General features: G+C 37.6%; 1 protein-coding gene across 3 annotated transcripts; it reads right to left on the bottom strand.

Moving 5' to 3' along the window:
• Positions 1–10,758: 10,758 nt before the first annotated feature.
• KBTBD8 (kelch repeat and BTB domain containing 8) lies at positions 10,759–22,537 on the bottom strand. 3 transcript variants are annotated; one of them, XM_019757203.2, is made up of 4 exons: positions 22,449–22,537; positions 21,623–21,833; positions 17,141–18,255; positions 10,759–14,043 (listed from the first exon to the last, which is right to left on the bottom strand). In XM_019757203.2, exons 1-4 carry the CDS (start codon positions 22,462–22,464, stop codon positions 13,580–13,582), a joined length of 1,806 nt encoding a protein of 601 aa, XP_019612762.1. In that variant the 5' UTR covers positions 22,465–22,537; the 3' UTR covers positions 10,759–13,579. The 3 variants fall into 3 exon arrangements, with proteins under 3 accessions (XP_019612762.1, XP_074169349.1, XP_074169350.1); XM_074313248.2 differs by having other exon boundaries at positions 22,337–22,449; XM_074313249.2 differs by lacking the exon at positions 22,449–22,537 and adding an exon at positions 21,984–22,330.
• Positions 22,538–23,064: the final 527 nt, after the last annotated feature.

Here is a 23,064-nt window from a genome sequence, read left to right as displayed (position 1 = left end):
AATTCAGATAGTTAAAAGAAAAGGGATGGAGAAAGATACATCAAGTTAGGACTAGTTAAAAAACAAACAAACGAGTGGCTCTATTAATTTCAGATATGAAGACTTCAGAACAAGGAAGATTATTGGGTATAAAGAGGGGCATTACATAGTTATGAAAGGGTCAATTCTCCATGAAGACATAATAAAAATATTTTGTATTTAAAAAAGTGAAAATACATCATACAAAAATTTGTGGGACACTACAAAAGCAGTGCTTAGAGGAAACTTTATAGCATTAAATGCAAATATCAGAAAAAGGAGAAAGATCTAAAATCAGTAACCTTAGCTTCCACCTTAAATAATTAAAGAACATTTAAGGCTTAAAGCAAGCAGAAGAAGAGAAATAATAAAAATTAGAGCAGAAATCAATGACACTAAAAACAAAATAATATAGAAACTCATTAAAACTCATATCTGTTTCTTTGAAAAGACCAATAAAATTGATAATCTTCTAGCTGCGTTAGCCAAGAAAACAAGAGAGAAGACACAAGTTACCAACATGAGAAATGAAAGAAGATAAATAACTACTGATTCCACAGAATAAGAAGAATAATAAAGGAACACTATGAACAACTCTATGCCCACAAATTTGATAATGTAGATGAAATGGACAAATGTCTTGAAAGACACAAACAAAATTCACTCAAGGAGAAATATATAACCTGTGTAACCCAATATCTATTAAAGAAATTGAATTAATAATGAGTAACCTTTAAAATATAAAGCATCAGTTCCACATGGTTTTACCTGCAAATTCTACCATACACTAAAAGATAGAAATTATGCCAGTTTTCCATGATGCTGTTCAGTAAATACAATCAAAGGGGAAATTTCCTAACTTTTTTTTTTTTTATGAAACCAGCATTACCCTAGTACCAAACCCAGATAAAGACATTATGAGAAAGGAAAACTATTGACCAATATTTCTCATTAGCTAGATATAAAAATCCTGAACAAAATATTAGCAAATGAAATCCAACAATATATAAAAAAATTATACATCATAACCAGATGGGTTTTTTCTAGGTATGTAATGCAGGTTTAACATTTGAAAGTCAATCAGTGTAACCCACCATATTGCAGGCTAAAAAAGAAAAAGCATATCATCATATAAATTATTTAAAATGTATGAAACAACCTCACTGAAAGGGAAGAGATAAAAGTGCTCATCTAGGTAACACTGGAAATGAGGGGAGCCTGTAAAAGGAACAACAAAGAACTCTACACAGCACTGCACTCATTGATAAAGCTGTTTCCCATGGGAGGATGGGTTAACAATTCTGACCACTATATGTTTATACTAGAAGTGAACACCTAAGTAAATAGATGGATGGTGGGAGGTTTCTCATTGTTGAAGTAGGAGGTTACAAATGAGCGAGGAAAGGCTAGAGCGTTACAGGTAGCAATGGATTAGAGTATGAAACATCAATATGAACTAAAATTTAGTCACAAATTGATATAGTTACATATAGAAATGTTTTTAGATATGTGTATATAAAGGAGTTAGAGGATACACACATACTTCCTTCTTCAGTTAGCTGAGAGGGTCTAGAAACCATGACAACAAGCAGCAACGGGCACACCTAGTGCCCATATCTCCAACAGAGAGAACTACAGATCTTCAGAGAAATGGCTGGGGAAAGAAATACACAAGTTGAGCCTGCAGCATCTTGTAGGGCTAGAAATTAGTAACAGCTCAAAAAAAAAAAAAAAAAAAAAAAAGTAAAAACATTCACATTGGTGGGAGTATGTCAAAAGGTCATAGGAACCGACTGAAAGAGCTCACAGTGACAAAGCTGAAACAATTTCAGCTACAAAATAAAGTAGTAGTGGCTTATAAAATAACCCAAAGTATAAAATGGGTCCACACTAAGTACATAATTTGAATAAATAAAATGAGAGAGAAAAGACACATCTTTGCAGATGAATCCCCAAAACCTTTCATAATAAAGTATAGAATTTAGTTAATAGTAATGAACCAATGTTGGCTTATTAATATGTTAATAATGGGAAAAACTGGGTGTGGGATACAAGTATATGGGAACTCTCTGTACTATCTTTGCAACTGTTCTGTAAATTAAAATTATTTTGAAATAAAAAAGTTAATTAAAATAAAACATATGTTAGGCACTTTTCCAGGTACGGGGACATATTGGATAGCAAATACACGTAGGCCCTGCTTTCAGGGAACCTACTGTTTAGTGGGGAGACAGCAAAAAATGGTGGTGGGGAGGAAACACTAGATGGTGAGATCCAGCATGTAGTTTAAACTAGGATTGTCAGAGAAGATCTCTTTGAAACCTGAAAGGTGAGAATGAAATGGTCAAACAACGAACAGAGGTGAAGGAAAGAAGTTTCCACATATAGGAAACACCATGAACAAAATTTGTAACATAGGATCTTTGAAGACTGGTAGCGTATACAGCAGGGAGACCCTGGAAAAAGGAATGATTCTTGTTCCAAGTGGGGTGGAGTAGGATGGCAAGAGATTCATTACACTATTCAGAATAGCACACAATTTAAAACTTATGAATTGTTTATTTCTGGAATTTTCTTTTTTGTAGTTTTTAATATTTTTTATTAAAAATATACCTACATGCAATATTATATGATTTTCAGGGGTACACCATAGTTGTTCAACATTCACATACATTATAACGAAGTGATCACCACGATAAGCCCAGCAACCATCTGACACCGTACCATGTTATCACAATATTATTGACTATATTCCCTATGCTGTACATTACATCCCCATGACTTATTTGTTTTATATATAGAAATTTGAATGTCTTGTTCCAGTTCACCTTTCCCTCCCTTTTAAAGTTTTTCAATTACAGTTGACATCCAATATTATTTTATATTACAGGAGTACAGTATAGTGGTTAGACATTTATATAATTTAAGAAATAAATGGTCCCCTGATCTAGTCTAGTACCCACCTGGCACCATGCATAGTTATTACGATATTACTGACTCTATTCCCTGTGCTTTACTTTGTATCCACATGACTGTTCTGTAACTACTAATTTGTACTTCCTGATCCCTTCACCTTTTTCACCCTGTCCCCAACCCCTCCCATCTATCACCCCCACAAATCTAGTACCCATCTGACACAACACATAGTTATTACAATATTATTGACTATATTCCTTATGCTGTACCCTATATCCCCATGACTATTGTGTAACAACAAATTTGTACTTCTTAACACCTTTTCCTTTTTTCACCCATACTCCCAACCCCCTTTCCATCTGGCAACCATCAAAATGTTCTCTGTATCTATGAGTTTGTTTCTGATTTGTTTATTTTGTTCTTTACAGAGATTAGTGAAATCACATTGCATCTGTCTTTCTCTGTCTGACATACTCCATTCAGTACAGTACCCTCCAGGTCCATCCCTGCTGCCACAGATGGCAAGGACCCATTTCTTTCCATGGCCGAGCAACATCCCATTGTATGTAGGTACCACCTCCTCTGTATCCAGTCTTCCATCGACAGACACCCAGGCTGCCTCCACATTTTGGCCATTGTAAACAATGCTGCAATGAACACATGGATGTATACATATCCCCTCCAAGTAGCATTTTGGGTTTCTACAGATAAATACCCAGAAGTGGGATTACTGAGTCCTCCTTTGTCTCTTGTTATAGCCTTTGTTTTTAAAGTCTATTTTGTCTGATATAAGTATGACTACCCCAGCCTTTTGTTTGTTTGTTTCTTTTCATTTTCATAAAATACCTTTTCCCATCTCTTTACTTTCCATCTGTGTGTATGTCTTTCAATCTGAAGCAATTCTCTTGTAGGCAGCATATGTAAGACTTTTTTTTTTTTTTTTTTTTTTTTTTTTTTTTAATCCAGTCATCCTTTCTATATATTTTGAGTGGAGCACTTAATACATTTACATTGAATGTAATTGTTGATAGATATGTAGCTATTGCCATTTTATCATTCATAAGTTTGATCTTCCCCCTCCCCCATCTTAAAGAAGTCCCTGTAACATTCTTTTTCTTAGGTTGGTGTAAATGTAATTGCAGTTTAAAAGGTTAAAAATAATTGTAAAAACTGCAATTACTTTTGCACCAACCTAATAATACTGGTTTGGTGGTGATGAACTCTTTTAGCTTTTTCTTGTCTGGGAAGCTCTTTATCTGTCCTTCCATTTTAAATGATAGCCTTGCTGGGTAGAGGACCCTTGGTTGTAGATCCTTGCTTTTCATGACATTGAATATTTTGTGCTAATCGATTCAGGCCTGCAAAGTTTCTGTTGAGAAATCAGCTGACAATCTTATGGGAGCTCCCTTAGAAGTTACTAGTTGCCTTTCTCTTGCTGCTTTTAGGATTCTCTCTTGCCCTATAAACTTTGCCTTTCTAATTGTAATGTGTCTTGGTGTGGGCCTATTTTGGGACATCTTGTTTGGGACTCTGCACTTCCTGGGCTTGTACGTCTATTTCCTTCACCAGGTTAGGAATGTTTTCAGTCATTATTTCTTCAAATAGGTTCTCAATCCCTTGCTTTCTCTCTTCTTTTTCTGGCATCCCTATGATACAAATGTTGTTATGCTTGATGTTGTCCCAGAGATCTCTTAAACTATCCTCATTTTTGGGGATTCTTTTTTCTTTTTACTGTTCTGACTGGGTGTTTTCTGCTACATTGTCTTCCAAAATGCTGATTCAATCCTCTGTTTCAACTATTCAGTTGGTGCTTCCATCGAGTACATTCCTTATTTCAGTTATTGTATTCTTCACTTCTGACTGGTTCGTTTTTATGGTTTCTATGTCCTTTTTATGCTTGCTGTCTCTTTTTTGAAGTCCTCACTAAGTTCCTTGAGCATCCTTATAACCATTGTTTTGAACTCTGTCTCTGGTAGGTTGCTTGCCTCCATTTCATTTAGTTCTTTTTCTGGAGTTTTCTCCTGTTTTTTTATTTGGGACATATTTCTTTATTTACTCATTTTGACTGCCTCTCTGCATTTGTTTCTATGTATCAGGGAGATATGCTATGTCTCCCAGTCTTGGTTGGGTGGCCTTATGTAGTAGGTGCCCTTTGGGTCCCTGGCACCATCTCCCTGGTCACCAGTTCTGGGTGCTCCAGGAGTGTCCCTTGTGTAGGTTGTAGGTGCCCTCCTGTTAAAGTTGAGCCTTGATTGTTATTGTCATTGGCACATAAGTTGGTGGGATTGACCCTCGGGTGATTGGCTGAGGGGTTTGGCCACATCCATAGCTTATAGACTGCTATGTGGGGGGCTTACCCAACTGAGTGGGATTCACTCCAGTAGGCTCTGGTGTCTGTTGAGATTGCCCTGTGGGTGTGCTGCTTATGGGGCTAATTGGGCAGTGCTCTGCTGTGCTCTGAAGCCAACCTCTAGGTATATTGGTTCTGGGGCCTCTTGGGAGGATTTCCAACACAGGCCCAAGTCACCACTGCCTGTGACCAGCTGGCAACTACTTGATAAGAGATACAAAATGACCTGCAGTTTCTCGCTGCCTGTGCTAAACCTGGAGGTACGTGGGAGAGGCCACACTGTGAACCGAGGATGGCTGCCACCAGTAATGGGCCTGGGGTAGTTCTACAAAGAGCCACGGAACCGTGAGTCCTGCTGCCACCTGACAGCTTCCTGAAGGTTCAGCCACTGATAAAGCCTCATGCGGTATGCAAGTTGGGTGAGACAGGGTCTCAGGGAGTCACTACATTGGGAAGCACTGTAGTCACCAAGTTAATGTAGACTCTGATTTGGTGCCAGTGCTGAGCCTGGAGCTACTTACTAAAAGTCTCAGACTGCACCCAGGGTAGTCATCACCTGCCTGGGGCCCGTGGTGTCTGACAGTTTTCCAAGAAAGAGTGCAATGCAGTAAGGTCTGGCTGTTCATGGAGAAAAAGCCTCCGACTTTGGGGGGAGTTCGGAAGGGCAGGGTCCTAGTGAATCGGCAGGGCAGACCCTGGAGCTCACAGAACCAATCAGATTCAGAATTGGCTGAAAGCATCAGGTGAGGTCTCAACACATTAAAGATGGCGGCCACCTGCTGGCTGCATGGGAGGAGGGCCCTTTACAGGGAAAATGGGACTGTCCTCCCACTCTGGCCTTGAAGCCTCACACCTCAGTCTGCTCCCTTATACCTCTGACGGGTCCTGTGTGCCTCTGATGCCCTCTAAGTCACCGGGTCTCCTCCAGAGCCTAAGGTGAGTGCCTGCGAGTGATAGAGTGTATGTGCGGGCCCTTTAAGAGTATGCTCTGGTTTCCCACAGCCTTCCATCCCATCCGGATGGTCGAATTCCCATTGTTTTTCACAGCCAGATGTTGTGGGGACTCCTCTTCCTGACACCAGTACTGTGAGCTGGGAAGACAGGAGTGGGGATGGGGTCCTTCACTCCTCAGGGGGACTCCTCCATGGTCGAGGTGTGACTCCCAATTTTCATCTGCCACACAGAGGTTTGGTACCAACATGTTTTGCATCTCCTCCCCTCCCAACAGTCCCGATGTGGCTTCTTCTTTATATCCTAAGTTATAAAATTTCTGTTCATCCAGATTTCAGATGGTTCTCCAGATAGATTGTTCTATAATTTAGTTGTAATTTTAACGTATTCATGGAAGGAAGCAGGCACAGTTTTTATCTATTCCTCCATTTTGGGTCTCCTACTTCTGGAATTTTCCATTTAATATTTTTGAACTACAGTTGAGTGCAGATAACTGAAAACAGAGAAAGCAAAAACTGTAAGAAGGGACTACTGTAGATGGAGGTAGTGGAAATGGAGAGGATTGGAGAAATACAATTTGCCTTTTGCAGGTAGAGCATTCAGGAAAAGGAGAATTCAAGATTAAATTTGAAATGTCTCCGCCAACAAAACAAGAGTTTGGATATGAGTCTGGAGCCAAGAGTAGAGGTATAGTTTGAAAAATATAAATTTGGAAGTCATAAGTATGCAAATGACATTTAATGTCATAGGAACAGATGAGGTCAGATGAGAAGACACAAGAAGAAAGAAAGAAAGAAAAAAAAAAGCAGGCCCAGGGTGAGAAGAAGCAGTAAAGGAGGTAAAGGAGAGACCAGTAAAAGGAGAATCATCAGAATGTGACATTCCAGAAGCCCAATAAGTAAAGGGCTTCAGAAAAGGGACAGTGGTCAACTATACCAAATACTTCTGTGAAGTCAAGTAAGAGGACAGGAAAGTGAAGTGTATTTACAGCATATATGTTATTGGATACCTTGATAAAGCAGTTTAGCTTATGAGGAAAATGTATGGAACAGAGTGGGTAGAAAGTGAACGAAAGTGAGAAAATAAAATCAGCTTATAGAAACAACCCATTAGAAAAGTTTGGAATTCATGGAAGCCAAGAAAAGAGACACTAACTGGAGGGAGGTGCTGGAACAAAGGACATTTTGTTGTTATTGTTTTGTTGTTGTTGTTTTGCTAAGTGGGAGAAAAGTGCATTTTATTGTCCTGATAGAATGATCCAAGCAAGAGGGAATGTTGGATGATTCAGCACAGGAAATTGTAAAGAAACTGGAACACAAAGAAACCTTGGGTGGAAAAAGCACACTTCCTCCTTTGCACAGGAAGAGCAGAGAAGATTAGGGTAGATGATGTGGAGATGTGGGAACCTATATAATGGCTTCTATCTTCTTAATAAATCACAAAGAAAGGCAGAAAGGTAATAATCAGAAGGGATAAAAGATATATCAGTTTGAGAAAAGGTGAAAATTGCTACATTATGTTGAAAATCCATGAGATGTACATCACTTTTAAAGTGAGTTAGTATGACAGTGGGATTTTTCCAGTGACATTCCAGTACTCAGCGCCAGGCACAGAGAACATGCATAGCTGGGATTATTCAGGGTTAGGGATTTGTCTGGCAAGTATGGCAATAGTAAAGAGGCAACAGAACTCTTTAACTCTTTAACTCTGAGGAAATGTAAAATTACATTATTTTGAATGGATCATGGAATTTAAGTTGGGTAAGTCCAAAAAAGTCCCCAGTAGGAACTGATGGATGGTGGGAAAAGTAGTGGGGAATCAATGGTTTGGCATCTCAATGAGACCCAAAATGTAATAGCAGGGTTCTTGAGCAAGTGAGTTTATACTATAGAGTGATGCCTAGGTGTATCATTTTAAAGTTTTAGAATACATCATTGAAAAGCGGAAGTAAATCATAATAGATTGTGCCTGCTCAGTAATCATAAAATGCTTTACAATTTCATAGATTAAAATTTTGCTGCCTCCTTACATATATACACAAGTAAACTGGGCTAAAGCAGGTTACCAAAGAGGGAAGAAAATCATGAGCCAGATGCACATTTTAGGTTCTGTGATTTCCTACCATACACACACACACACACACACACACACACACACACACACACACACGTATAGTCAAAATGATGTGTGGGGAATGAGAATTAAGGAAACATCAACTTGATACCTACTGGAACTGGTAGGAGTTAATGCTACCTCTTCATGTGCACTTAAAATCGTTTAAATTCTGTCCACCAAAGTTCCAAGTAAAGAAACTGTAGTAGAAACTCTAGAAGCATAAAATGAAGGGAAAATATTTTCTTCCACTCAAATCCATTACATAAGATTCCAAATTTCACTTCAAATAGTTATAGCTTTCCTCTGAGGAGTTAGAGATCGTAGACCACTTTTTAATTTTTGTATTTGCAAATAATTTTTCAATAAGAAACACAGGCATACAACCAAGATTTTAAAATGGCAAGTCATTGTCAGTTCACTCAAACTCAAAATAACAGCACCGTCACACACTGCTTGCTTAGTAATAGGGATACTTTCTGAGAAATGTGTTGTTCTGGGAACATCATGGAATGCACTGACACAAACCTAGATGGTACAGCCTGCTACACACCCAGGCTCTATTGTGTAGCCTGTGTCTCCTCAGCTACAAGCCTGTACAGCATGTTACTGTACAGAACAACATGAGATTGTCAGGCACAAAATTATATAATCAAGAGACAGGGGAAAACTGAGATGAATGAGGCTGCTGCCAGTGTATTGGCACACTGTTTTACAGCACACTTGTTTTATAAGTAGAAAGAGTACACTCTAAAATAACACATAGTATAGCAAATACATAAACCAGTAACATAATCGTTAATCACTACCAAGTATGATGTACTGTACATAATTGTATGTGCTATACTTTTATACGACTGGCACCACAGGTTTGTTTACACCAACATCACCACAATCATGTAATGTGTTATGCTGTGAAGTTATGATGGCTATGACATCACCAGGCAATAGGGATTTTTTAGCTCCATTATAATCTTATGGGACCACCACTGTATGTGCAATCTATTGTTGACAGAAACGTCATTATATGGTGCATGACGATAGTCTAAATCAGTATTTCTCAAGCCTTTTCTTTTTCTTCAACTTATGTGAGGAACAGAACTCAGGACAGTAGTACATTAGCACAATGATGGTGGGGTGCAAGTGGGTTGACAATTTTCTTACCTCATCTACTCCCTCATTGAGAATCAATCACAGTTACAAACTACAATAGGTATTTTAAATAATAGTGTTGGGGAAAGGTAGGTCTCAGAAAGGCAATCACTAAACACAAGATAGAGTGTCTACCTTTTCTATCAGTTTTGTTTGGCACTCATGTGGCATGTAGGAACTAGGCTGAGGTAAAACTGGAACTCTTTGTTCTCATCCCAGGCGAGCACCTCATTAGTTAGATGTTTGGCAATTCCCTGGTCTTTGTTTCCTATCTGATAAAATAGAGATGATAGTACCGATCCTACCACTTCTCAGGGTGCTTTAAGACAATTGAAAATCCATTTCTTTTTACAGACGTTTAGTGAGTGCGTAGTATGTCCTAGACATTGACCTGAGGTGCATAATGAATAAAACAAATCCCTAACCTTCACGGAGCGTACATCTCAATGATGAAAGGCATATGAAAAATAAAGCAAGAAAACCACATGGGTAGGGGTGGGGGTTGAGTTGGAAGGAAGATGTTCTATTTTACATAAGGTGGTCAGGGAAGGCTTCTCTGGGTTTTTAACAAAGACTTGAATAAAGTGAGCTGTCAGGGCTTTCTTGGCTAAAGACTTGGCAGAGGCCAAGGCCCTCATGTTGAAGAGACCTTGCATGTTTGAGGAACAGCAGTGTGGCTGGCATAGTGAGCTAGGGGAATGGCAATGAGGTCCAGAGGTGGGGTTGGGAAGCGAAGATCACATAAAAAAGGAGTTTGGCTTTCATATAAAGGCAGATCGGAAGCCTTTGAAGGGTTTGAGCAGAAGGGACATAATCCGACTTGTTTCAACAGGATCACTCTGGCTACTGCACGAATAGGATAGGTGATAAAAGGGAGACTAGGCAATGCACTCAGGCAGACAAGGTAGGTTAGTTTAGACTGGGGTGATGGGGTGCAACAGTAACTGGTCAGAGTCTGCACATATTTTGAAGAGGCAATAGGTTTTCTGATGGATTAGATATGAAATGTGAGAGAGAGGAGTAGAATAAAGAGTGTAGGCCAGAATAAATGGAACAAAGTAGTTACGATGTGAGTTTGCTTTAGAATTTAAAGAGCGTTATATAAGGTGATATTAACTAGTTCATTTGGTATCTGACATCAAATATTTGCCATATTAAAATCTCATTCCATTTCACCATGACATAAGGTATTTCATGATTTTCACTAAATATTAATTCCGCAAAAAAACTCACTAGTCAGAGGTCAGTTTACAACAATGGAATTTTCAATCAGAAAAGGTTTTATTATAAGAAACAATGCCATCAGGTAAAAATGCAAAAAATTGTGCAATTATGGCAAATTGTTTAAAAATATCTACACATGTGCCCCCAAAGGACTACAGTACGTACTACATACCTGAGTACTGAACATTAAATGACATTTTAAACTGCTTCACATTGGGAATCTGATTCTGTGCAGACCACATCTACTTTTTCTCATGCACCAGTGAGATCAGCTTAACGCTTAAGCATCAACTTTGTAGGATAACAGAAAATAAAGATGGAAAATAAAGACTACAACTCAAACTTTCCTATAATATAGTTATACCAAGTCCAGTTTTCAACATGTAAAAAAATATATAGGAAAGTGCTACATACATTCTTCAAATGCAATAAAAAAGTTAAAGTGGAACTGGCATATTTTAGACCTTTATTTTAGTTCTGTGGTACCCATTGTGCCTTTTACTTATATTTTCTCAACATAGTATGCAAACGTACCTTAAATATTAAACATATACCCACACATATTACTAATCTTAATTTTCTAGGACTTCTTCTGAAATCATTTTAAAAGTGGCAAAATATCCCAACTATATAATTTAAACAAATAATTCTTCATACAAAATTCAATATATATTCTACTCCCATAGAAAATTCTAAACCTTGGCTTTGACACACTATACTTAAATCACACCCTCAACATAAATTGTTATAGTAAAAGGATCAACTGTTGTGCAGATCAACAGAATAAATCTACTGTAGAATTAACCACAGTATGTTGTACTCCTATATATCATACGGCACATGTAAATTACTAATTCTATGTTCTATGTCATGTTTTCAAGTAACATTTTTTTTTCCTAAATAAATACAGAAGATTGTCAAAAAGCGGCAGGAAGTCTTAGATATTCAACAAAACTTTCAAAAATAAATTACATGAACATCTCTTGCAAACATCAGTTATTTTTGTTTTCCCCTCCCCTCTACAATGCAACACTGGAAAGATGCTTCAAAAAACACACAGAAATAACTCCCAAACAGCATGAAAATGAAAAAAAGAGAAGATAAAGAAAAACTGGTTTTAGTTGGACAAAGTTTATAAAGAGATTATAGACACACTCTCAAGGCCAATAAGACAAAAACGTATCTAGCTTCCCAAGACTAGATTTTAAAACATTAATTCTATAAATTCTGTCCACTTTGAATTCTTCTTCAGAAAATATTCCCTACTTGTAGAGGTCTAAGACAAGCAGTTTGGAAAGTTTCTGAAAAATGAGGTATGTGATGCAAAGACGCAATGTTTTAAATTTGTTTCACAGTATCACATTACAACTTGTACAAGAATTTCTAACACAAACCATGCCAGTTTGCTTAAGAAAATCAAAATATTCTAGTTGAGAACAGACTCTGGGCTACACTTATCCTTTATTAATTATTCTAAGTATGGTAAAAAATAAGTTACCAAATTATCTACCTTAGGTATTATAAAAGTTGGTTTGTCCTTTATGTGAACATTCTTAACTGATTGTTAGAAATTCATCAGTTAAATCTGAAACATGATTTAGTACCTAGAATGCTATGGTTCTACTTACTTACTCTTTTCTTTCTCAGTCTCCTTCAGCTAGAACAAGATTTTCAATGTAAAATTATTCATCACTGTTAAGTGCAAAAATGAAAAAAAAAATGAGGTTTTAATCGTCGTATATAACTTAAAAGCCATTAAATTCAACCACTGCAGGAGTTTTATGTTTCTGAAAAACAGAATCTTAAAAGTAGGTGTAAAACTTCACATTATGCTCTGTGCAGAAGAGAAATAAGTTACCTTTCATTGTACCGATAAAGACTTGACAGGTAGAGGATGGAAAAGGAGGTCAGGCAACAAAATGGCCCGTGTTAGTGCAAACTGAGTATCATGTTCTCACTATTCTAAGACTGACTCCAGTTAGACCAATAACTGGCCATATCTTGCTATCATGTAAGTAGAGAATCTTGTGAAATCACAAGAGTTCAACAGATATAGTACTATAGCCACAAAACCAACATACCAATTTCAAAGGTAAGTATAGGCTCAGACAATTTACATCTATCTAGATATACACATGAATTATACTAGCACCAGCCACCTGTGAATTTGAGCCCTTTTCAGGATTTTTTAAAATGAAACAGTGTTAGCACTTAAAAAGTTAGCAACAGAAAACTGCTACTTTACAATTTAACTTAATTTAGTTACATGGGAAATACAAAATAATCAGACTTAAACGTCTTTCTGAGATGATTTGTTTTTCCTTCAATCTACTCTATTAAAACATTTAAATCTCAGTACACTGAAAAACAGTACATAAATATACATATATATTAAGAATGAGGATCTAAGTTAGTGCTTCTCTGTTTGAGAGGTCACAGCTAAAGTCCTGGTGATATTGCCTCAGATTTTTACCCGTATTTAAAATAAAAAGTCACATCAAACTAGTTTGGAAGTCTCTAACCAATAATACCCTAACTGCTCTTATAAGACTGCATAGTTATTAATTCATCTGGTATCTTAGCGACTATTTCTCACAAAATTCTAGAATGAAAATGATTGCTTTTATACCAGAAAACAATGCTGACAATTGCACTTTGTTACCTTTTGCTTACTGAAATGAAAATATCACGAATATGAAAAGAAATCCCTCCCTACACTGTAATCTTTAAGAGCACCCACTTGCGTGTACAAACTCCCTCAGCTTTCCTAAATACTGACAGTACTTCTTATATCACTGAAAGACTAGGTTTCCCCAAGCACAAGATGTCAGTGAGCTCACTAAGGCCTGCTGCTCATTAAAGTACTTTCTGAAGACACTGAGGATAGAGTTTAGCAACAGCACATTCAAAATGCCGGCCGAGGTCCCAGAGGCGATCTGGGGTCTCATACACTTTCATCCACTGGTCAGCGATGTCATCATATTGGTAAAGGGAATTTTTTCTGCTGGTTCTGAAGACATGTTCTTCAACAGTCACTTGAGTAGCTCGAACAAATAAATGGAGTTTATTCTGGAAAAGTACCAGTTTAAGGTACGGATTTATGGACTCATCACATGGAAAGTCCTTCTTACGAGTCCATTTATTTAGCTCAATGTCATAGGCTTCTACAGTAAACATACGCTGATGATTTCCACAGGTTCCAGCTATGTAGTAGATAGAGTCTTTGTATACAGCTGCTAAGCCCTGGATTCTAGGCACAGTCATAGGGGTTAAAAAACCCCAGTAGTCTTTTTGAGGCTCATAGAAGAGGAAAAATTCTCCTAAAAGAAAAGAAAATAAATGAGTATATACATTTACATGACTTTTTGGTTGTATGTTGAAGACTAAACAATATAATTTTCCAAATATTTCACTTTCTAAAATATTTCTTTTATAATCTCCAGAGATACATTAATTATAAAATAGCTTAGAAGTTCTTTATTCCATGGCACCACATAGCACATAAGATTACAGTCGAGCAGACCGGGGGTGTTCATACTGGGGAGGGGGGAGGGGGGCTACTCCGGCTTGATGGCAGAATAACAGTGAAGAGCTTGGTTCCATTTATTCTATCCAATTGTGTATTTCAGAAAATTTATTTTAAGCCAGCTCTAAAAAAGCATTATTACTAATGGTTAGCCAGTGAGATCAAAATATGTATATAGCTTCATCATGAATAAGCCACTATACATTTATGTGCTAATTATTTAATTAGAAGATAGTACATGGAATTGTTCAGATTTGTGTCTATAGGCCACATGTGTTTACTTTAGTGTTGCCATAATGCGAAGACAAATATTCAAGAGGTGAAAACATCACTTTAATAAGATAGGAAACACACATGGTTTACAGAGTTGACTTCGAATGAGTTTCAATTCTATTTTGACAATAAAAGGGTGTGCTGGGTCAGACTGCCGATATAAAAATGTCTGAAAGAACTAGTGAAGATTTACAAGGGTTTGACTAATTATAACATTTGTATAAAATCCTTGATATAAAACTCTGAACCCTTTATGAACAGATTAAATGATACTCCAATAGCCACAGAGAGTACAACATAAGCTTCTGACTATTCATGTCAAGTTTATTTATATAACAAAGCTTTGTTTAGATTAGAAATACCTACTTCTAATTTGAGCTTCTCCTTGAAAAATGTTTTGAACTATGTCTACTCTTATCTACAAATTTAACTGCCTACTTAATAGTGATACTGTAATTTCAATTTTTCTTAAGAGCTTGTTAAACTCCCAGCTTTTGCCTGTACAACACCTGCCATTAACTGACTAACTTGTAACAGGATTCTTAGCAAAGAAGATAGAAGTTAAAACTTTCTAATGTGTACTATCTCTCTACAAATTCCTTATAGAAAGATGACACATTAAAAACAAAAGTTGGTTTTTTTAATCTAAAATCCTCTTTAATAAATTAAAAGCCCTCAGAGAATATAATCAATAACGTTGTAAAGATTTTGTAGGGTATCCAATGGACACTTGTCTTATTAGGGAGTATACTTCAGGAACGGTGTAGATGCCTGACCACTGCAGTGTACACCTGAGGCTGAAGCTGAATAACAATGAATGCCAACTATAATTTAATATATATATAGTCGCAGGATGTGGAGTACAGCGTAGGGAGTAGAGTCAATGGAATTGTAATGGCTGTATGCGATGTCAGAGGGGTAGTAGGTTGGGGGAGGGAGGGTTATCACTTTGTGAGGGGTGTAAATGTCTAACTATTATATAGTTTTGTATGCCTGAAACTGAAAAAAAAAAAAAAAGCCCTCGGAGCACCCTTCTACCATGTGAGGACACAGCAAGAAGGCCAGGAACCAGGAAGAGGGGCCCTCTCCCAACCATGCTGGCATCTTGAACTTTCCAGCCTCCAGAACTGTGAGAAATAAATGTCAGTTGTTTATATGCCAAAAAAAGAAAAAAGAAAACCCTCAGAACCTCGGATTCCTCTTATATAAAATACAATCTTGGATTAAACAATGTTCATTCCAGCCCTGAAATTCTATTAATTCAATGCTACTTTGCTTTAGTATTATATTAATACATGAGTTTTACGTACCTTCCAACTGGGAGCCTTATAATTAATTATATGTCTATCAACTAATTGATTAGCCAGTAAGACCAAAATATATGTAAGAGGGCTTCCTCATATTGGATGATACAACCTATCCAACCATACTCGATAGATCATACGTCCACTCTTACATCCCATTTGTTGGCAAGACCAACAAACCTAAATTAGGCCCATGCTTCTGTACAACTAAAATTAACTTAATACTGAACTTTAAACATATGGGTTCAGGCTTTTCTAGAAAATTTTAAGTGAAAAACAAAAATACTAGAGCAAAAAACATAGAGAAAACAATGGATAAGAGCTAAAAACTCGTGTGTCTACATAGAAGTCGCCCCTTTCTTCTTGTTTTATTAAAACAGTAGGTGAGGAAAACATTACTATATAAGCAATTAAGAAACACAAAAGAGGAATAAGGATGTTGATTTATCATCATTGCATTCAACATTCAAACAACTGAAACGTGTAAAAAGCCAAACAAAGGAAAACATTAGTTATCTCACATAAAGAACCTTGGAACAAATGTCTTACTTACTCTCACCCAGTCACACTTTTTTCTACTTCTACTGTATCATCTTTGCCAGAGTACTGGTCTTCAATAAGTTTTCAAAAATCTTTTAAAAAGTGAAGTACATTAATAGTCCCTCTTATCTTATAAAAGTAAGAAAAAGGTGACATCTCAAAGTTTTTCAGTGAAAGAAATTGAAAGCAATGTATTATGGAAGGCAACATAAACTGCAGTAAAATTAAAATCTGAAGATTCATTTCAAACTCTTTTAATTAAGTTTTGTAACCTTCACAATCATAAGGCTTATACAAAACTCTTTAGTAATTGATTAGTATAAGTTTAGTTAACGCTTTGTTCTTTTCTTTCTTTTAAACTACTCCTTAAATTCCATAAAAAATTAGTTGTTACATCTCTTGATTATATATTACTGAAGAGGAAAAAGTCATGTATCAACCTTGCTTTCTTGTTTAAAGTCTTAAAACCAGCTCTGACATACTTCTTCAAAAACACCAAACTATTACTTATTAAAGAATGCTTTCAAAAATCCTTACTCCACACGTCAAAACACAGTAAGAACATAAACTTACAGGATCATTTTAGTAACTTAAAAATACCTGCCTTTTTTGATTCAAAAGTGTATTTTCTTTATAGGCCCTTTAAAGAACAGACTGTTCCAACAAAATTTATAAGAGAGCCAGAGGTTTGCCTCAATTTACAGGTACAGATCCATTTCAGTATAAGTAGACCACAATTGGACCTGCTACGTTCATGAAGAACCTGGCACCTACCCTGTAAAACATAGATCTTCTCCTTGTACTCCACAGCATTATGGAACTCCATTGCAACAGGCATTGCGCAAACAGTCGTCCAACAGTTTTCTCTGCTGTCATAGCACTCCACAGATTTTAGGGAGTTTCTCCCATCACCCTCATAAACACGACCTCCAATTGCATACATCTTTCCACAGCAATACACTAATTTGCAGCCTATTCTGGCTCGAAGCAAGGATGGTTTAGATAGCCACCTATTGGTGGAATGATCATACATCCAGAAATCATTTTCGGCCTTATGGTCGATGGACACCTCACTGCTGCTGGGCCTGTACCCTCCTGCAATGTAAATGTCATTATCTGGCGATATAAGAATACCTACTTCTCTTAGATCATTTGGTGGTTTGCATAACTTAAACACTCTTCCTGTGACTATATCTAGACAAGGCACTGTTTGCTTCTTTCCTGAGTGTTTGTGGGCAGCATCGAAACATATGATCATTTCAGATGCAGTCATTCCAAGTCTCTGTGTACAGCCATTAGTGTTGGGTGGTCCCTTCTCTACATAGCTTTTGGCTATAGCCTGTGCAAATTGAGGTGGGATTTTCTCTATAAAGGTATCTTCCATCAGGGGAAAACGTATGCATTTGGCAAAAATTTCTGGAAGGTGCACTTCTCTTTCATTCTGTTCATGTTCAAACCACCTTACGATGCTTTCATAAACATGCTCTTCTCGGTCTACATTTAAATCATCACTGTCTAGTATACTTATCAGTTGGTCTTTTGTCAACTGGAGAAATTCTTGTTCTTTGGTGACACACAGAAACTTTTTACGAATGTATTCTTTCGATCGATCTCCGAGTTCCTGATGACCATAATGATCAGCAAAGATGAAGACACCAATAGAATTCTGTGGGTCCAAATGACTAATCATGTACTTAGCGCATTGGTCTTGGATGGAAGGAATCTGGAAGATGCTAGCAGCCGTGAACAAGGCTTGAACGTTGGCCTCTGTCAGAACAACTCTGGAGGTGTAAGCATAGTTCAACACTAAATCCATCGATTCAGCTTCAACACCGACTATTCGAACTTCTTTTTGAGTACTTTCTGTAAGGCCACTAGTGAACATGGATCTAGGAAGGAAAGAGTGGTTAATACAATTTCTGCACTACAAATAAAAATTATGGTGGTAAGTTCTTAAAGGTATAAATTTACCACAAAGATAATGTTTTAAAAATATAGGGTGTTAATGTGATACATTAGCATACAGAGACTGTCTAATAAAACTTTTCATGTCCCAGTGGAAATTTATAAGGCAACTCATGCCCAAAATATATCTTTGAAATTTTCATCTTAGAAAAACAAAATGTTCTTCATAAGTTCTTATTCTCTACCTACTCCTTTTTAAAACTATCTCTTCAATGCTTCTTTAATCATTATGAAGAATATAAAGAACCTCATTTCACTTATCCTTGGACATTTTGAAAACCTTTGCTGAAAGAAATACACTTAATCTTCTCAAAGTTACTAAGTTTTACTATTTATATCTTTATGAATAAAGATTATGCCAGGCAGAATATAATGCCTACTTCTAAAAACAGTTTAGGAACTGAACTGACTCTTTGGAGATAATGGTTTTTATTACAAATCCCAAACTTTTGCCTTTGGGACCAAGCTTTTTTGTTGTCGTTGTTCAATACCTGTCCATTTATGGGTCTTACTTAGCCAAAACGTTAAGTAGCCAAAAACCTAGCTCTTTATTTAAGTATTAGTCATTTACAAACATTATTTGCCTTTCTTTTCCCTCCTTTAAGGTTTCTTCCAAGGCTGCTCTTAAAATATCAAAATCAAATCAAAAGCTCTTTAAAAAGCTTTTCGAGATAAGAGCTGTGTATGCTAGGATGCTTATTACATGTTTGTTGAAGAAATTGTTCTAACATTGGTGATAAAGTTGATTATACAGATCCAGACCCCTATTTTATTTTTAAGTGTTATGAAAATATCTTTATATGGGACGATTTCCATCAATTACATGAATTTAAAAATGCAATATGAGAAATAAGGGAGGTATACAAGGTATCACAAGGACCCAGCTTGCTACCTGGGTTAACCATCTTTGAGTCCTATTTTTACTTCTACAATGTAAATTTTAAGTTTAATATCACATAGGCTGTTTTTGATGACTGAAAACTAGATGTTCCAATGTATGTGCTGGTTTTTAATTCATGTACTGAAAACCTCAGCTATACACTTACCAACTAAAAGGAAAAATAAAGCCCTTCATTAGGCAGAGATTAACTCCCAAAGGAGAATATTACCACATATCCCTTTATCATGGGAACTACTACTGACTTGAATAGGTTGGTCTCACACACTGCAGTGTGACATTTGATGAGTTCTCCTCTGTTTTAGTAGGTTCTTTACACAAACTCTATATAAAGTGGGAGCACATCCTCACACAAAAATCTGAGCAGAAAAAAGTTTGTAATCACACAAATTTTAATCTGACAAGTCACTGGCATCATGAGACAGTCATGCCAGATTCCAAGCTATTCTAATTCTTCCACCAGTGATGCAAGACTTAGAAACTATTGTTATACCTTTCTAGATCTCACATAGGAGCAGCACCAGGCCAAAAAACTTCTGTACAAAAACCTCTAGTAAGACATAAAAACCCAATCCTTACATTTCTAGCCAAATATCTTCATTTGAATTCATGTATCTGATGCTTAGAAACTTTTCTAAGCATTTCCCTAACTTCTTGGAAATTAAAATCTATTATAGCATATTCTCTTTTACGCTGTCTTGTGATGATCTAGGTCTTCGAAACTAATTTTAATTAAGTATTACACCAAAATGATATAAGAGCATAACATTTCAGTAATATACAGACAATTTTACTTCAAAGTCTAAATGTTTTCTGTGTTTTTGTTTGTTTGTTTTTTTACTATTCAAATCTAATATAATAAAAACTTCTGAAAGGCAACTTTAAAGAGGACCCACTCTCGTTCCTTAAAAGTCATATAGTGACAAAGAAGCCTGGCACTGGAATCAAATCCAGCTTCTGCCCCTTGCTAATAGGTGATTTAAATAGGCCACTTAACCTCCCTGAGCCTCAGGATTTTTTTCATATGAAAAATGGCAATAACTGTGCAGAGACAAAATTGTAAAGGTTATATAAAGCAATATATATACAGCAAGCTTAGCCAACAGCTTGATAAGTAGCTAATTATGACATATATTTAAATGCATAAATGACCTAACCATATCTAATGGACAGTCTGGATAAGTGAATCTTACCAGCAGTTTCCATTACCAGGCCAAACTTTATACCTTCTGTGTACTGTATGAGTTTCTTCTTTTTTCTTTCCAGCTCACTGTCTTGTGATGGTTAATACTTAATAGTCTAATGACCTACCCTAGGCAAATCTAAACGGTTAAATCACAAGTATCTGACTGAAGTGACTATATTTAACCCAGTATTCTGAGAAAGAGGAACCAGAAACTACTGTCTGGAATACTATACTGCTATATGCCCTATGAAGGTAAGCACCTTCAAAAGGAAAAAGCACACTTAGAGTGTGATTGAGAAAATTATTTCTTGTCATTCATGCACCATTATTGAACATTGAAAGGCTTTGTAAAGTGAGCACTTGAAACAAAAGAATTTAGACTCAAGCAGGAAACTGCCTTTATCACTGATCTTTTCTTAGAGTATGAAATTATTTTTTAGACTCAAGTTTTGAAAATTTACTTTTCAAAGTTTTGTGACATACAAAAATGTGTATAAATGAAAATGAAAAATTAGCTTAAAAATACTTCTGGAAATCTTGGAAACAATCACTAGCCTGGGGTATAAAATACATAGAAACTATATTTTTATGTCACTGCTTTTACCCCCCATCCTCACCCCCTGACACACACACACCCATGGTATTAAAACAACCTATTAAGGTGATTTGTTTTCAAAAGAACAGGCTATCATGTTTTAAACTCTAAAGGAGTTACATGCACTACAGAAATATACACCATGGATAAAATTTTGTAACAAATTCTAGGCCAGCACTGTCCAATAAAACTTTCAGTGATAGAAATGTTCTATATCTTGGCTCTATATATGGCTACTGAGCACATTAAATGTGGTTAGTGTGCCTGAGGAACTGAATTTTTAATTTTGTTTAATTGTAAATAAAGTTTAAAAGGCCGCATGTGGCTAGTGGCTGTTATATTGGGCAATGCAATTCTAGATTTTCTGGTCATTTACCTGAAACAAAGAAGCAAAACAATATTCATTAACTTAAAAAACAACCACCTGAATTCTAAAATAATCCAACAAGTAAAAAACAAGAGTTTAAAAAACAGGGCCTGTGACTTATTTTAGGAAACAAACTCATTGGTTTCATTTCATTGCAGCATTTCAGTGTGGTAATGAAATGGCCAATGCTGAGGGAGAAGGGGACTTGATGCGGCTATCAACAGAAGTTTCTACCATTATCCTACCTGAAATAAGGGCTGATTGCAGCAAGAACGTTTCTATGACAGGAGAATGTTTTCCCGTGATCCACTTCCACTACAATATCTGTCAACTGTCCTTCGTCATACATTGTTTTGAGTTGCTTAAGAATACTGCAAGCATGGAAGGGGTCCATGGCATCGTTGGCTGTGTCTGAAGATGGAATCCCATCCGGTGTCGGGGAAGACTTATTTAAATCTAGGAGGAGAAAATCGTACAACCACAATAAGTTCGTAACCAGTTACGGCGTCGCGGGCTTTTTTTTTTTTTTTTGCTTTTGCTTTGTTTGCTTGGCTTGTTTTTTGTACCCTCCCCCCCCCGTACAAAAATACATGTATGTATACATACACCACCAAATAGGACCGGGAGGTAGGATCTGGGAGAAAGCGAGCTGCGTTGCAAATTCAAACACCAGTCTGCTGCTCCCGGAGCCAGGCGAGCCCGATGCCCCGCGCTCGCGGAGGGACCGTGCGGACAGAACAGGCGAGGTGTCTGTGGCGACTGTGCCGAGAGCCGGAACATCCCAGCCGAGCGGAGGGCAGGAGCCTCACGAGGAACGCTCAATGGACGGCGGCCGCCAGTACCCATTCAACCCGAAAGGGTCGGAACGGCGGCGGGTACCCGGCCTCCCCATCCCTGTCCGGCCGGACCGCCCACCGCCTTCCACGCCATCCATCCTCCCTCCCCTTATCCCTCTTCACCTCTCCATCCTTTCTTCCGGCTCCGCATCTCCACCTCCACAGCTCCCAGCCTGAGCCTGTGCCCCGGCCCACCTCCCCCGCAACACACCTCCCTAGCCACGATACGACCCACCTGCCGACGCGGCCATTTCTCAACGGGGCCCCGGCTCCAGCTATTTAAAGAGGAAATGTCATTTCGCTTCTCTCTCTCCCGGGTTCCGGCTCTTCTAAGCTTCCCTTAGCCAATGGGGTGGCCTATGCATCCGGCTCCACCCCTAGCCCTCCGTACTCCTGGCGCTGATTGGTCACAACGTGCGCGAGGCACCTCGGGAAATGTAGTTTTATCGCCGTCTCTCCCGCGTGGTCCGGGTTGGGCGGAGGCCCAAGTCTGGTATTCCTATTGGCTGGTTCTGGCGGAGGTGGAGAGTGGGGAGCCTGCCAGCCTGTGTCCGTGGAGCGCGCAGTGCCTGTCGGGAGAGGTAGTCTTCTGGCGAAAGAGAGCTGTCATTCTGAGAGGCTAGGGTAGGGAAAGCTCTTGAAGTGCAAATTTCCCCATTTTAGGCCTCCCTCAGGCCCCCGGCTTATTTATTTATTTATTTTTTTAATCTTGCTCTTCATTCCCTAAACCTCCTGCCAATGACTAGCTTCCGGTATGAAAGCAGGCTATGAAACAAAAAAACAAAAAAACTTGGAAATGGAGAAGAGGGCTGTTGTCCAAAACTGCGAAGGAAATCTGACACCCCACCCTG

Source organism: Rhinolophus sinicus, chromosome 5 (genome assembly GCF_057876585.1).
Source record: "Rhinolophus sinicus isolate RSI-liver-muscle chromosome 5, RSI-T2T, whole genome shotgun sequence".
Lineage (NCBI taxonomy): Eukaryota > Metazoa > Chordata > Mammalia > Chiroptera > Rhinolophidae > Rhinolophus > Rhinolophus sinicus.
The sequence above is the reverse complement of the archived record's forward strand: the minus strand, read 5'-3'. Positions and strand labels throughout refer to the sequence as shown.